Here is a 16,321-nt window from a genome sequence, read left to right as displayed (position 1 = left end):
GATACTAAGGACTCCATGCCAGGGACTAGCCATGAGGCAAGGAAGCATGTCATAAGCATGGCAGTGAATCTTCCTTAAGGCCCAAGAAGGACATTTCATCCTCTACAAGTTCAGTCAGTGCGTTCCCAGGCTCACAAGCATGGCAAGAAGTCTCATAGAACACTGGACCTGCTGGTCCCAGTTACTGAGTCATGTGCGCCTTCTGGATCGGTACCGCCAAAGTCACAGGAATCATTGGTTCCGAGGCAGTTCTCCATTCATGATCTGTTTGCCCTGGATGAGGTAAGATCGCCACGTCTCTCGGTGCATTTGTGTCATAAGAGCATTGGACTTGCTGCATTTGGATTGTGTTCCTGAGCGCACCCCTGTGACTGACTTGGTTCTGACAGTACCACAGTTCAAACAAAGCTGTGACTCCTCAGCACTGGGGGACTCAGATGGAACACAAGGTCCACCTCTCCTGTACCTCTGGCATAAACAGCCGAAGGTTTCACCGACTCAGCACAGAAGCCACTGGTACCCCAGTCTGTGTTGTCCACTGCAGCAACTGCCGGATCTGTCTGGTTGGCTGTATTGGGGGCCTTCGCCTCAATAACCCCTTCAGAACTTTCCCGCCCCCCCTTTCCCCCCCCCCACGGCGGAGTCGGAAGAGCACGTGGCCCATCCTCCGGCTTCCCCGGGACAGCTGGAGCAGGAACCACCCCAGGAGCAAGGGGCTATCCAGGACCCTCTCATTCCCAGGGTATCATCCTCCTCCTCCCCGGACGAGGCTGTGGCGGGGACCTTCTCTTCAGGGCCTCCACTGATAGACCTCAGGGTGCATCAGGACCTCCTTCGCAGGGTGGCACTCAATATCAACCTCCCAGTGGAGGAAGTCCCGGAAGTTGAGGACCTTGTAGCGAGCATCCTGACCGCAGATGCCCCCACCCGAGTGGCGCTGCCATTTGTTAAAACTATCCAGGCCACTGCCGACACTCTCTGGCAGTCTCCAGCCTCCATTCCACCGACGGCAAAGGGAGTTGAGAAAAAGTACATGGTACCCTCTCGGGGGTATGAGTACTTGTATGTACATCCTCCCCCCTCTTCATTAGTGGTCCAGTCGGTCAATGAGAGGGAGCGCCATGGCCAACAGGCACCCGCCCCAAAGTCCAAGGAGGCTAGGCGGATGGACCTACTAGGCTGTAAAGTATACTCAGCGGGGGCCCTCCAGCTCCGAGTGGCCAACCAGCAGGCTCTACTGAGCTGGTATAACTATAATACCTGGGCAGAGGTGGGTAGATTCACCGAACTGCTACCCCCGGACTCACGCCAGGAATTTACCGCGTTCCTGGAGGAAGGCAAAAAAGTGGCCAGGACTCTCCAGGCCTCCCTGGACGCGGCTGACTCGGCGGCCAGACCTTGGCTCAGGCATCACCATGAGGCGTATCTCCTGGCTCCAGGTTTCTAACCTGCCTCCGAGCTTCAGTACACTATCCAGGACTTACCCTTTGAGGGCAAGGGTTTTGTGTTCTCGGATAAGACTGATCCCAGGTTGCAGAGCCTGAAGGACAATAGGGTCATCATGCGATCGTTGGGCATGCATACCCCAGTGACCCAACGTAGACCTTTCAGACCCCACCTCGCCGCCCGTACTTTCCGCCTCGGAACAGACAGGACCTCAGTAGGAGGTGCGGGGGAGTGGCCGTAGGCGCCAATCCGGCCCCCAAGGGGCCAGAACCAAGGGCCTCGAAGGCACCACCAGGGCCTAAGGCCAACTTTTGAAGGTGCGCCCGGGACGGCGTACCAGTCTCAAAGCAGGATCCTTTCCCTCCCTTCTCCAACCGTCTTTCCTACTTCCTCCCGGCGTGGTCCCAACTGACTTCGGACCTTTGGGTTCTGCGCACGGTGAAGCAAGGTTTACCACCTCCAATTTGCTTCACCCCCGCCCTCCCGCCCCCCATCCCGGTCCCTCTTCAGGGACCCCTCTCACGAGCAAGTCCTCTTACAAGAGGTGCAGTCTCTACCTCGCCGCAGGAGCCATAGAGGAGGTACCGCAAGAAGAGAGGGGGAAGGGGTTTTACTCCCGCTATTTTTCTGATTCCCAAGTCCAAGGAGGCCTCAGACCTATTCTAGACCTGCGAGGGCTCAACAAATGGATGCTCAAGTTGAAATTCCGCATGGTCTCCCTGGGAACTATTATCCCGTCCTTGGATCCTGGGACTGGTACGCCGCCCTCGACATGAAGGACGCGTACTTCCATATTGCCATCTTTCCGCCGCACAGAAAGTACCTTCGCTTTATGATCAACCACCAACACTTCCAGTTCACAGTCCTTCCCTTCGGCCTTTCCACGGCCCCAAGGGTGTTCACGAAGTGCATGGCCGTCGTCGCCACCCACCTCCGCAGGCAGCAGATACATGTGTTCCCGTATCTGGACGACTGGCTCATCAAGGGGACCTCTCAGTCTCAGGTCCAACAGCACATCACCATAATCGCGGACCTATTCTCCAGGTTGGGCCTACTAACACTGATAAATCCACATTGGTCCCTACACAAAGGCTGGACTTCATTGGAGCAACCCTGGACTCCACTCAAGCCGGGGCCTACTTGCCCCAGCCCCGCTTCCAGACGATCGTCTCGATCATCCGGGGTCTGCAGGCCTCCCCAATCACCTCAGCTCACCTCGGCTCGCACCTACGTAAGTACATACGGCTCGCCGTATGTACTTACGTAACCAAGTACGCGAGGCTCCGCATGCGCCCCTTTCAAACGTGGCTCTATTCGGTCTTCCGCCCGGGAAGGGACCCTATCGATGTCCTGCTCACAGTTCCTCTGAGCCCCCTCCACTCCCTCGACTGGTGGCTGAATCCATCCCTGGTATGCGCGGGAATGCCGTTCCACCCACGGCCGCCGTTGCTGACCTTGACGACGGATGCGTCATCCCTCGGTTGGGGGGTCCATCTAGGTCGCCTTCGTACCCAGGGCCTTTGGTCACCCCAGGAGCTAATGCTCCACATAAACTTCCGGGAGTTGAGGGCAGTCCACCTCGCGTGCCAGGCGTTCCATCAACATCTTCACGGACAACACAGCAGCCATGTACTATATCAACAAACAGGGGGGGACCCGTTCGTCTCCCCTGTGTCAAGAGGCCATTCGACTCTGGGACTTCTGTATAGCCCACCAAGTGGACCTAGTGGCGTCCTTTCTCCCAGGGGTCCGGAATGCCCTGGCGGACCGGCTGAGCTGGTCCTTCCTCTGTCACGAATGGTCAGTAAGGCCAGATGTCATCCATTCGATCTTCCAGAGGTGGGGATTTCCCCTAGTAGATCTGTTCGCCTCCCGCTCGAACAGGAAGTGCCAGGAGTTCTGTTCCTTTCAGGGTCTCTCTCCGGGGTCGATCACAGACGCATTCCTTCTGCCATGCGGGCACCACTTGCTATATGCCTTTCCTCCATTTCCTCTGGTGCACAAGGTCCTGTTGAAGCTCCACAGGGACAAAGCGCATATAATCCTGTGCGCTTGTGTGGCCCAGACAGCACTGATACACCACCCTGCTAGACCTGTCCATGGCCACTCCAGTTCCCCTCCCTCTCCTTCCGAAACCTGATGACGCAAGACCACGGCAGGCTTCGCCACCCAGACCTGCGAGCTCTCCATCTCACGGCGTGGCTTCTGCATGGCTAAACACAGTGGAGTTACGCTGCTCCACTCCGGTGCAGCATATTTTCCTCAGTAGCAGGAAGCCTTCCACCCGCTCTACGTATTTGGCCAAGTGGAAACGCTTGTCTTGCTGGTGCACGACACTGGACGTTACTCCCTTGGAGGCCTCGATTCCCACGGTCCTAGACTACCTCTGGTACCTTAAGTAGCAGGTCCTGGCAACATCCTCTCTGAAGGTGCATTTAGCGGCTGTATCCACTTTCCATCCAGGCGAAGGTGGTCACTCCGTGTTCTCCCACCCAGTGGTCTCTCGGTTCATTAAGGGCCTAGAGCGCCTCTATCCCCCCACGCGTCGCCCTGCCCCTACCTAGGATCTCAATTTGGTCCTGAACAGACTAATGCAACCGCCTTTGAGCCACTAGCGACTTGCTCTCTCTTGTACCTGTCGTGGAAGACAGTCTTTCTGGTGGCCATTACCTCGGCCAGGCAGGTCTCTGAGCTGAGAGCGCTCACTGTGGACCCACCATACACTGCCTTTCATAAGGACAACGTGCAACTGCGACCTCATCCGGCGTTCCTCCCTAAGGTAGTGTCTGCTTTCCATACCAACCAGGACATCTTCCTTCCGGTCTTCTTTCCGAAGCCCCGCTCTTCTTGACGGGAGCAGCAGCTACACTCCTTAGATGTGTGTAGAACGCTCGCTTTCTATATTGAAAGGACGAAGCCCTTCTGGAAGTCTCCCCAGCTGTTCGTGGCGGTCGCGGAATGGATGAAGAGTCTGCCAGTCTCCTCCCAGAGGATTTCCTCCTGGGTGACAGCATGCATCCGCACGTGCTATGACCTGGCTCATGTTCCCTCCGGCCACCTCACGGCGCATTCTACCAGGGCTCAAGCTTCCTCAGCCGCCTTCCTGGCGCACGTGCCCATCCAGGAGATATGCCGTGCTGCGACCTGGTCATCGGTCCACACCTTCACCTCGCACTGTGCGTTAGTCCAGCAATCTAGAGATGATGCAGCCTTTGGTGCTGCGGTCCTGCATACGGCCACATCTCACTCCGACCCCTCCGTCTAGGTAAGGCTTGGGAATCGCCTGACTGGAATGGATATGAGCAATCACTCGAAGAAGAAGAAAAGATGGTTATTCACCTTTGTAACTGTTGTTCTTCGAGATGTGTTGCTCATATCCATTCCAAACCCACCCTCCTTCCCCACTGTCGGAGTAGCCGGCAAGAAGGAACTGAAGGGTGGCCGGGTCGGCTGGGGTATATATTCGGCGCCATAGCGGCGCCACTCCAGGGGGCGCCCAGCCGACCCACCGAGTGTTGCTAGGGTAAAAGTTTCTCTGACGAACGTGCACGCGGCGTGCACACACCTGACAGGAATGGATATGAGCAACACATCTCGAAGAACAACAGTTATAAAGGTAAGTAACCGTCTTTTCCTCTAAAAAGGATCTGAGTTTCTGTTTTCTCACCCTTCACCCAATTCCCTGGTTATTCAGGCTGCTACTGCATGGGCTAGGCAACAATCCTACGTTCCACTCTGACAGATAAGGCGGATAAGAGATATGACCTTCTAGGTCATAAGGTCTTTTCTTCAGCCAGCTTTCAGTTTTGCATCTCTAAGTACCTGGCATTACTGGCAATATATGACTTTTTGAATTATGGCCAGTTAGCAGACCTTGTGGACAAGCTTCTCCAGCAGGATCATACCCTCTTCCAGGCTATTTTAGAAGAAGGCAAACTGGTCAGCGAGAGAGTGCTCCAGCTGCAGTACATTCAGCGGACACATCTTTACACACTGTGGCCACAGGAATTGTGATGAGGAGGGAATCCTGGATGCGTTAGTCTCGTTTCACAAGGGAGATACAGAACACAATTGTGGACTTCCCTTTTGATGAATCTCACTTCTTTAACCAGATATCCCTTAAAGACTCTAGAGCCACCCTGCAATTGCTTGATTTTGTACTTGGGAGCTAGTGTATAAATTGCTATTGTCTACTCCAGCACAACAGTACAGAGCTCCTCAGTTCTTCCATCTGACCCTCTGAGCTTCCCCATAAGCGTTGAAATATCTGATGGCCTCATCTGCCTGGTCCATCAGCACAGTCTTCGATATCACACACTCAATCTTTGAGTAAGCGATATCTCTGAGTTCCTTTAAGAGAGCTATCAACCACCTTGCACCTCAGAGATTTTACAACCCACCCTCTTTGGAAGCTATCTAGCACTCTTTTTCTACCAGTGTGGAGTGCGGTCCTGGATCTCATTCAGATATGGCTATATGATCATGTTCATGACACTACCTCATCCATATCCCCTGTCCCGATCCCAGCTTCGAAACCATTTTCATGACAGTATCCTCGCTCTAGAGGTGGACTTCCTCTTTCAGAGAGGAGCAATAGAACCTGTTCCCACAACCTTTCAGAGAGCAGGGTTCTACTCTAGCTATTTCCTGGTACCCAAGAAAAAGGGAAGATTGAGACCAATCCTAGATCTCAGTTATCTCACGCAGTTCGTATGCAGGGCAAAATTTCGTATGGTCACTCTTGCCACAATCATACCCTTGCTAGAAAGAGGCATGTGGTTTACGGATCTCGATATGCACGACGCTTACTTCCACATAGATATCCATCCAATCCTTTCTCTACTTGGCCACATGGTGACATGCACATACGTTACCCCATTCTCTCACCTTCCCTTCTGCTGTCTACTGCTGTGGCTACAGAGAGCCCATTCCTGAGGCTCCATTCCATGGACAACCAGTGACTGTCCCCCACTCCCAAGGTTCTTTCCTCCCTTTAGTGGTGAATAGACCCAGCTGAGGTCTGCACCTGGATGCCTTTTCTTCCGTCCTCCCAAAGCATGATGATGATTGCAGACACAGCGCTTGACAGATGGGGGCCCACGTGGGCGAACACATTATACCAGGGAGTTGAACCGTTCGAGAGTCCAGTATGCACATCAATATCCTGGAACTTCAGGTGATGAAGAGAGCATGTCATGTATTTCTCCTCTCCCATCTGCTCCCGTCATGTTCTCATCATGTCAGACAACACTACCACTGTTTACTACATAAACAAGCAATGGACACAGAGTCACCAGTGTTTTTTTGCGAAAGCTGTTCGCCTCTGGAAATGGTGCATCGCACACAGGACTTTGTTGTCTCCCGGGGACTCAGAACATGATTCCAGATGCTCTCAGCAGGAATTTTGTGGCCGACCGCAAATGGGAGCTGCACGACACTGTGGTCATGAGCATTTTTGACCATTTGGGAACTCCAAACAGGGATCTTTTCGCCTCCCACGCTAACACCAAATGCTTCCGGGACTGTTCCAGGGATGGGATTGGAGGCTATTCCCAAGGTGATGCTCATGTCATCTGCTTGTCGGACCAGATAAGTTATGCCTTCTCCCATCCCATTCTTCCTTCCCCAGGTCCTCCAAGATTCAGCAGGAGAGCGCCATGGTCATCCTGATTGTCCCATTCTGGCCTCACCGGTTTTGGTTTCCTCCTCTTCTCTGTATTTTGAAGCATCCTCCATTTCCATTACTGACGTTCCCTGAACTGCTCACACAACACAATGGCAGGATCAGACATCCCGATCTGCAGATGCTTCACCTGAGAGCCTGTTTTTTGGATGGGCATCTTCGCTACAATGAGTGTGAGTCTTGTACTGCCAATGAACACTGACTCATAGACCATTATGATCTTCTAGTCTGACCTCCTGCACAACGCAGGCCACAGAATCTCACCCACCCACTCCTGTAACAAACCCCTGACCTATTTTGAGCTACTGAAGTCCTCAACTTGTGCTTTAAAGACTTCAAGGTGCAGAGAATCTTCCAGCAAGTGACCCGTGCCTCATGCTGCAAAGGAAGGTGAAAAAGCCCCAGGGCCTCTGCCAATCTGCCCTGGAGGAAAATTTCTTCCTGACCCCAAATATGACGATCAGCTAAGTCCTGAGCATGTGGGCAAGACTCACCAGCCAGACACCCAGGAAAGAATTATCTGTAGTAACTCAGATCCCACCCTATCTAGTATCCCATTGCAGGCCATTGGACTTATTTACCGCTAATAGTCAATTAATTGCCAAAATTAAGCTATCCCATCATACCATCCCTTCCATAAACTTATCAGGATTAATCTTGAAGCCAGATATATCTTTTGCCCCCACTTCTCCCCTTGGAACGCTATTCCAGAACTTCACTCCTCTGATGGTTAGAAACACTGAGTCTAATTTCAAGTCTAAACTTCGCTTAAGGGGGGGTGGCCAGTTTATCTATCCATTGTTCTTGTTGTCCCATTGTACTACGAGGCTGTAAGAATTTCTCGCCCTCCCTGGTATTGCCCACCCCCTCCCCCCCCCCCCCCCTGCTACATAGAGTGGAGGGGTAGGGGCAGCAATCATATCTCCCCTCCAGCCTTCTTGTTAGACTAAACAAGCCAAGCTCTTTGAGTCTGCCTTTTTATAGAGGTTTTGCCATTCCTCGGTATATCCTATGTACTTCGCGTTTACGTTTCAGTTTGAATTCTCCTTGCACATTAAAGATGGGAGAACGCGGAACTGCATAAACAGTATCTTCAGATGAGGTCCACGCAGTGGCCGTTGATAATGTTACTGAAGCCTGCCACTTATCTACTGGCAATACCATACGATGCATCCCAAGACGGCATTAGCTTTTTTCACGGCCATATCAGCATGGTGGCTCATGAGTCATCCTGTGACTCAACAAACCGCAACGGTCCTCTCCTCCTCTGTTATTCCATAGTGAGTGTCCCCAGTATACCAGAATTCTTGTTGTTAACCCTAACTGGCATGACCTTGCACCTTTCACTATTAAATTGCATTCGCTGTTACTTCCAGTTTGCCCCCCACAGCAAGTATCAGACTTGCCTGTATAGATGTCCGGTCCTCTCTGTATGGCAGTACTCTCACGGCTTCTTGTGCATTCAGCAGTTTAGCATTTCCGCCAACTTTTGTGTGCCAAGGTCAGTAATATAAAGAATTAAATAAGATTGGTCAGAAACCAATCCCGAAGAAGTTTTTTTTTCCCCCATCGCACTAGTAACTCCTTAGCGCCTGCAGTTCACCTTTCAGTATACCCTGCTGTAGTCTCCTTTAACCAAATTCCTTATCGCACCTTTCGTTCTCATATGATCCCAGTCTTTTCCAGTTAGCTAATAAGTCAATTGGAAGCCATATGCGATGCCTTACGAGGGAACGATGGAAGTGGATCACGCCTTTCGTTTGTCTAAAAAATCTGTTGGCTTTCTCAAAGAAGGAGATCGGATTGTTGCATGATGCTACCTTTGTAAAACGCAGGTGTATTTGTCCGCAATATCATGGACTTAATGTCCTTAACTAACTTTCTCGCTTCAAAAATTTTTGGCAAGATCTGCAGCTACAGATGTCAAAGCGAACAGGGCCGTATTACTTGGATCACCTTTTTCGCCTAAAAATAGGCACTGTAGGGGCTAATTCCCAGTTCTATAAATACAACTCTATTTACAAGCATTAAAAATTGGCTAAGGGGCAATTTCATGTGGCAAGTTCCTAATATTCTGGATAAATTACGGGGCCCACTGATTAGATCGCAGTAACGTTCGAGTTTGGCTTGACACTCGAATGGTAACGACTCATATCCTCAGGCCATTTGTCATAGGCTACCATTATCCGCAAAGCCCTCGTTAGCTATTAAGCTGAGGCAAAGTATTGTTAGATATTGGGCGCATGCCTCAGAAGTTCTTAACTCTCGCATCTCAGTGTCTAGCGGCTCTACTGTTCTTCGTTTTCTTCTTATATTATATGGATAGAACCTTTTACATTGAGTTTTAATCTTCCTTTGCAAGTCAGCTCTACATGGCTTTGCTTCTCTCACTTTATCTACGCTTTCTGAGCCTAGTCACCCAGGTAACGGCCTTGCTAGCCTCCCTCTTCGCACTCCTCGGGACTTTCTGCTTTTTTTAAATCACCGGCTCTCTGAGTATGTGGCTCATCCAGCTGGTCACAAATGCATCCTATGATTCCTTCTTTGAGGATGCAGGCTTCTGATAGTTTCTGCACATGACTTGAAGTCAGAATCCAGGCTCCTCTGCCTTAGATCACAAGTTCTGTCAGTGCAATCACTTCCTAACAAATTCCTTTAGTTAGCGCCTTTGAAAAAAAAAACACACATGCACAGATCTAATTTTGTTTATCTTCCTATTTAAGTTTGAACTGATGATTCAGGCATGATCACTCGAACCGAGGTGTCCCCTACAAACATTTCTTCTATGAGCTCCTCACATTCAGCATCAGATGCCAGCAGTCTATATGCACACCCTAGGCACTATCCAGGGGAGGCTAGTAGCTTTCTCCGGCCGCTGCATGTTGCAGACAAACTGTCTTTCCATTCCTCACTCTTATTCTTTCAGCTGCCTCATCGTTGATATACAAGCTGCATTCATCCACCACCCTAACCACCTTTTACTTTCTTGGTCTTTCCAAAGCAGGCTACATACCTTCAAGTACCATGTACTCCATCATAGCTCTATCTTCAGCCATCGGCTTCTGTTATCCCTATAATATCTGGTTTCACTTCCTGCACCAGCAGCTCTAGTTCCTCCATTTTTCTACCTAGGCTCCTCGTATTAATGTGCAAACATCTTAATTTTTGCTGTTTGGTTTCTCTCACATTCTTTACCCGATTAGGCACAGACATTCTACCGCCAGTATCACCTATTAGACTGGTATCAACATTACCCTTCCTCCTTATGTCCATTCTCCTACCCACGTCTGTATCCTTTCTTACTTTCCTGTCGAGTAGCAGGAAAGGGTTCTCGAGGCTGTCCTACCAAGCCAAATGGAAACATTTTGCCTCCTGGGCCCAGCAGAAGGGCCTTGCCTCTGAGCCCACAGACATTCCTCTCTTTTTAGACTATCTCCTGTCCCTGAAGGAGTCTGGGGTACACCTAATGGCCATAAGTGCTTTACACCCCACTGTGGAAGGGTACTCTGTTTTCACTCACCCCTTGACTGCAAGGTTCTAGAATGGCCTCATCTGAATGTATTCTCCTATTCTCCCTATCACTCCCCAATGGGACCTCAGCCATGTCCTCACAGCATTGATGAAAGCGACAGAGTCCAGTAGCACCTTATAGACTAAGAGACGTCTTACAAACTGGATATTCACCCACTAAAGCTTATGCTCCAATACATGTTAGTCTATAAGATGCCACAGGACTCTTTGTCGCTTTTTACAGATCCAGAGTAACATGGCTACCCTTCTGATTCTTGACAGCATTGATGAAATCTCCCTTCGAACCTCAGGCCTCATGCTACTGTTCTCTTCATGAAAGTCACCTTCCTGGTAGCTATTGCTTCTGTGAGAAGGATGGGCGAACTGGGGGCCATGATGGCTGACCCCTCCACACACACACACACACGTTCCAAAAAGATAAAATTTCCCTGTGCTTGCATCCCAAGTTTCTTCTGAAAGTTATTTCTCGCTTTCATTTCAACCAATCCATATGCTTACCTGCCTTCTTTCTGAAGCCGCACACCTCAGTGGAGGACTGGTGCCTTCACCCCCTTGATGTCTGTAGGTCTGTGGCCTTTAACCTGCAGAGGACGAAGCCAAGACTATTTATTGCTACGGAGGAAAGGATTAAGGTGCAGGTCAGCTCCACTTAGAGGATTTCTGAGCAGGGCTGCCCAGAGGATTGAGGGGCCTGGGGCAAAGCAATTTCGGGGGCCCATTCCATAAAATAAAGTTGCAATACTATAGAATACCGTATTCTTGTGGGGGGGCAAATTGCCCCACTTGTCTCTCGCCCCCCCCGCCCCCCCTGCTCTGGGCAACCCTGTTTCTAAGTGAATTTTGGTGTGCATCACCCTGTATCGATTATCAGGACTGTCTCCAGGCCTTGGGGTATGAACCTACTCCACGAGAGTGCAAGCATCAACTATAGCTGCACTTCACAATATGCCACTCATGGACATATGTAGGGAGGCCACGTGGAGTTTGGTACATACTTTGTCTTCCCATTATGCCCTGGTGCAGGACTCTGCCAAGCAGTACTAATTAGGAGAAAGGTGTGATAAAGATGACAGAACCATGGAACGAAGAACAGCCACGCTGAATGAGGCATCCATCACAGTCACCCTCAGTGGAGTACAATAGGGACAATCACTCGAAGAAGTTACTTACCCGTAACTGGAGGATCTTCAAGGTGTGTGGTCCCTATCTGCATTCCAATCTTTCACTCCTTACCCTCTGCTGCACGATTTGCAGTGAAGGAACTGAGGATGCAGTCGGTCCGCCTCACTCTTTATTGCCTCTCTCCAAACCATGAGGCAGAGCAAGAGTGCCTGTGCAGACCAAGAGACCCTACTACATTAGAAAGCTCTGGCTTGATGTACGGCACATGAGTATAACCATCCGTGGAATATAGATAGGTATTACCCATCTCAAAGAACCTCCAGTTACAGGTTAGTAACCTCCTCTTGGTGTGCTGCTATCATGTCCTCCTCTATTTGAGACATATGTAAATATGTATTGTTAAGATTGTATAATCTGTTCCTGGCTAAATTATAATTTTTTCAATTTGGGAGAGAAGAGAAGTCTTGCAGTGTGTCTGCATTTTAAACTCCATTGGAACAATGAGCAGAGCTGAGTTTGAGGGGCAGAGTGTTCTGCTGGAAGGTATTAATGGAACCATCAACCAGTTCTTTGATCTATAGACAATTAAAGACCTGGTTAAAGCTGTTGGTTTTGTTACTCAGATGTGAGCAGCTGTGTGTCCCCTAGTTTCCCCTTGCTGGGTTTTGACTTTTGTCAAAATCCATAAGGTTCTGCCCATTGATATCTAGAACATCCCTTGAAATTTGAAAATTCATTGGATGCAATGTTTAAAATGCCATTGCACTCAGACCGGGGTCCCTTTATTTTTTTTTATTTTTTTTTTGGTTAGGTTTAAAACTGCTCTACTGTGTTTTGTTGTCTAGTGACTTGCTCCCTTAAATCTTGTTCTACGTGACTATTCACAGTACATTAAGTAGTAATTGTTTACTGTTAAACTACTGTTGCTAAATTGTCTTTTGGAGGAAGGCTTGACTAAAATTCTGTCACTTTTTTTTTTTTTTCATTTGTATTTCTGTGATAGATGGTGGCCTGCAGAAGTTTGCCATCCAAAAAATGTTCCCCCAAATATCCAGAAAATGAAGCATGAAATTGGAGAATTTCCAGTGTTTTTCTTTGGTTCTAAGGATTATTATTGGACACATCAAGCTCGTGTGTTTCCATATATGGAGGGAGACAGAGGAAGTAGATACCAAGGAATTAAAGGAATTGGGAAAGTCTTCAAAACTGGTATAGAACTTTAATCAAATAAAAATTAATCTTGTGGAATGTATGCTTTGCTTTCTTTAGACAGAATACTGAGCCCAGATCTGCTTATGTAGTATCTCATGTCACAATATACAACAGGAGAATTGTTCAGAACACTTTAGTTACTATTATTACTCTGAATTAAAAGCTTTGTTTCTGAGACGTCTAGCAGAGTATAACCTAAGCAGTGCATTGACAATTTTGCTTTTCTGACAGGCAAGAATTAAGCGTAAATGACCATCCACAAAAGTTTGGGATAATCCTTTAAATATATTGACACCCTCTGAATAAGGAGAGTTTTAACCATGGTACCTCTTTTTTCTTTACATTGTACTTAACAAGGATGGGTGTATAGCAGAATGCTTCAACATTTGAAATACAACAGAGGTTTAAAGCTGATAATTATGAAGTTAGAATAAACACTACTTACTTCACTCATGCAAGGTCATTTTACATTGGCAGTTAATCTGTGAATCTGATCGTTCTTCAAGTGATGGTTCCTACATGTATTGTGCACATGGGTACACATGCTCCTGCGTCTGGATGTTTTTCGCAAGTAGTGTTCATTGGTCTCCACATGCACAGTTGTTCTCCTAGTGCTCAAAGTCAAGAGCGTAGAGGGCAGTGCAGACGAATGCCTCTACAGTTCCTTTTCTTATTGCCACATGGCCTGAGTTGGAATCCTCCATGTTTGCTTTAATCTTCCTATACTGTGAACCTATGAATCTAATTTGTAAATAGCTTTTAATAGTTTAGTTTTTTAGTGTTTTTGTAGTTAGTGTAGTTTGTCTCCCTGACCCAGGGAGCTTCTCCCTGTAAAGAAGGACTATGCCAAGAGTTCTGGGGTTCAAGAATTGTCTCCCCTGCTCCTGTTCCATCTTCTTCAGTGATGATCACCAGCTCTGCCTTTGTGTGGGGAGGCCCATATTGCCACCAAGTGCAGCATCTGCTGCTCCTTCTTTCCCTAAACTCATGATGGATGAGAACTCCATCTGCAAAAGTACCACAAGGAGTAGGCCATGAAACCCCATTTAGATTCAGGCCAAGGAGACTCCCTCATACAACAGCCTCAGACAGTAACCAGTGCCCTGCGGACACAAGGTCTGGCATCAAGGCAAAAATTACGAAGCTTAAGAAACTCTCACAGCTGAGTAGGGGATGTGAACATAGGCAGGTATATATCTGCCTCTAATAGAAAGGATTCTTCTCCATGTTGGTCAAAGTCAGGTAAGTTCTCAGGAATGGGTCCTAAAGAATTAGTTTTATATAAACGTTCTGGCCAAGAAGGAAAGGTGTGAAGGAAGAAGGATTCAACGATACTAGCTCCAACTCCACCCCATAACCTAATGAGCGGTGCCTAATGATTCCATCTGGAAGTTTGATGCTGGGACCCTATCCAGTGGCTCTGATGTTCTCCATGAGGTTTCCCCTAACATTAGACCTTCTTATGATCTGATCCTCTGGTACCTTTCTTAGGAGACCCAAAATAGCAGGGAAGGACCGAAGCCTTTACCTTGCTGGAGGAGATATTCACCTTGTCTGGCACACAGTCTCCCCTAGTATTGGGCCCAGCTCTTCTTAGAGATATTCCTACACCTGGGAAAAACCACCTTGAGGGGAAGAGTATCCTGGCCTCCTGCGATCACAACCTAGAACATCCTCCCACTGGTACCATCGGCATCATTGATAGAATAGGAGCCTATCATTTCATCAAGAAAAATCTGATACTCCAGATGGGGTTTCTCCCCCAAGAGAAACAAGCCTAGTCGGAGGCCAAGGATGGTATTAGAACTATCTGCTTCATTCCAAGGGACTGCTGGTACCCAATGCCTTGAGGCCTCTCCCTCTAGTTGAGGTTTCTGGTCTTACGGAAGCTTGTGGGATCCATTCAGCAGGCACCCTGGATCTGTGCAGGAAGCCCACTGACCCTCCTTTCCCAACTGATGCCAACTGGCTCCATCAGAATTTGCAGACGAGGCAGTTGAGCTGTACCCAACAGTTCTGATGGTTGTGTTGTCCTCTTCCGCCCAATGACCACAAACAGTACCAGAAGTTGTTGCAAAGGTCCAGGACACACAGTAGGCCCTACTGTACATAATCTGGCCCTTCGAGGTTGGCCCTTCCAGTTATCCAAGCCATTTTGGAACCCACCAGATCAATATGCCACACCCCTGCCTCTTGTCCCATACCCTGAAGAGAGCCTGGAAACAATATTTTGTGCCATCTAGTGGGGGGGCAGAGATTTTATTCATTCATCTGGTGCCCTGCTCCTTAGTGGTGCAGGTGGCTACAGAAAGGTCCCGGATGCAGTACTCCAAAACTACTCCATTAGACAAGGGCACTAAATGTCTCAGCCTTCTGGGTAGGAAAGTATTCTCTTTGGCTAGTCTCCAGTTCAGAGTTGCTAACTACCAAGTGATGGTAACAAAATACGATCTCCTAAATTATGTCAAATTTGTGGACTGTAAAGACAGACTTCATAAACTCCCATATGAATCCACATATGTGAAGCTTCTTTTTTTCCTTTATGCCACTTTTCCTGGTGAGGGTCATGGTGGCAACATGGAGAGCAGAATGAGCCAGACCCCTCCTTTCTTCTGCAACAGATTCAATTTTCTGAAAATACGAGTGGTCCACTGGGCCTACAATGCATTCCTTCCACTCATCTGATCTCGTCATAGCCAGATGATGTTGGACAACATAACTGTCGTCTTTGTAATCAAGCAGGGGAACAAGATACCTCCCCCTGTGTATAGACAGTTGACCTCTGGAATTAGTTAGTCAGATATTACATAACTCACCAGGATAATGATAAGGTGCGCAGAATTCCCTCAGTCTCAGCAGACATTTTTCAACAGACCTCGAATGGGAGATTGACGATTCCTTTCTTAACGAGATCTTCAGCTCAAGGCATGGTATTCAGATGGACATCAGATGTACAGCATTCATGTTCAATAGCAGTTCAATCCATCGTCAATCAGATAGGAAGGAATATTCCAGGAAATGTTGTTCAGCCAAATGGGAAGCATTTCTCCTCTTGGTCACAACAACATCAGTTGTTTCCAGAGTTCCCTGCTATCCTAATTTACTGATTGACCCTTAAGACATCAGGTCTCTTTATCAGTTCTCTATAGGTCAATCTGGCAGCAATCAGCACTTTTCATCCTCCTATTTTGGTGGTCAGTTACCTGTAACTTGAAGTTCTTCTTCGAGTGATTGCTCATATCCATTCCAGGTAGGTGTGTGCGCGCCGCGTGCACAGCCGTCGGAGAAACTTTTACCCTAGCAACACTCGGTGGGTCGGCTGGGCGC

General features: G+C 48.6%; 1 protein-coding gene across 1 annotated transcript in view; it reads left to right on the top strand.

Moving 5' to 3' along the window:
- The window catches only part of NSD2 (nuclear receptor binding SET domain protein 2), a 170,228-nt gene that overhangs the window by 113,331 nt on the left and 40,576 nt on the right, over positions 1-16,321 (top strand). Inside the window, exon 16 of the mRNA XM_075066635.1 lies at positions 12,786-12,991. Coding sequence (XP_074922736.1) covers positions 12,786-12,991 — 206 coding nt within the window. The remainder of the gene's footprint in view (positions 1-12,785; positions 12,992-16,321) is intronic.

Source organism: Chelonoidis abingdonii, chromosome 5 (assembly GCF_003597395.2).
Source record: "Chelonoidis abingdonii isolate Lonesome George chromosome 5, CheloAbing_2.0, whole genome shotgun sequence".
In the NCBI taxonomy this organism is placed as follows: Eukaryota; Metazoa; Chordata; order Testudines; family Testudinidae; genus Chelonoidis; species Chelonoidis abingdonii.
The sequence above is the reverse complement of the archived record's forward strand: the minus strand, read 5'-3'. Positions and strand labels throughout refer to the sequence as shown.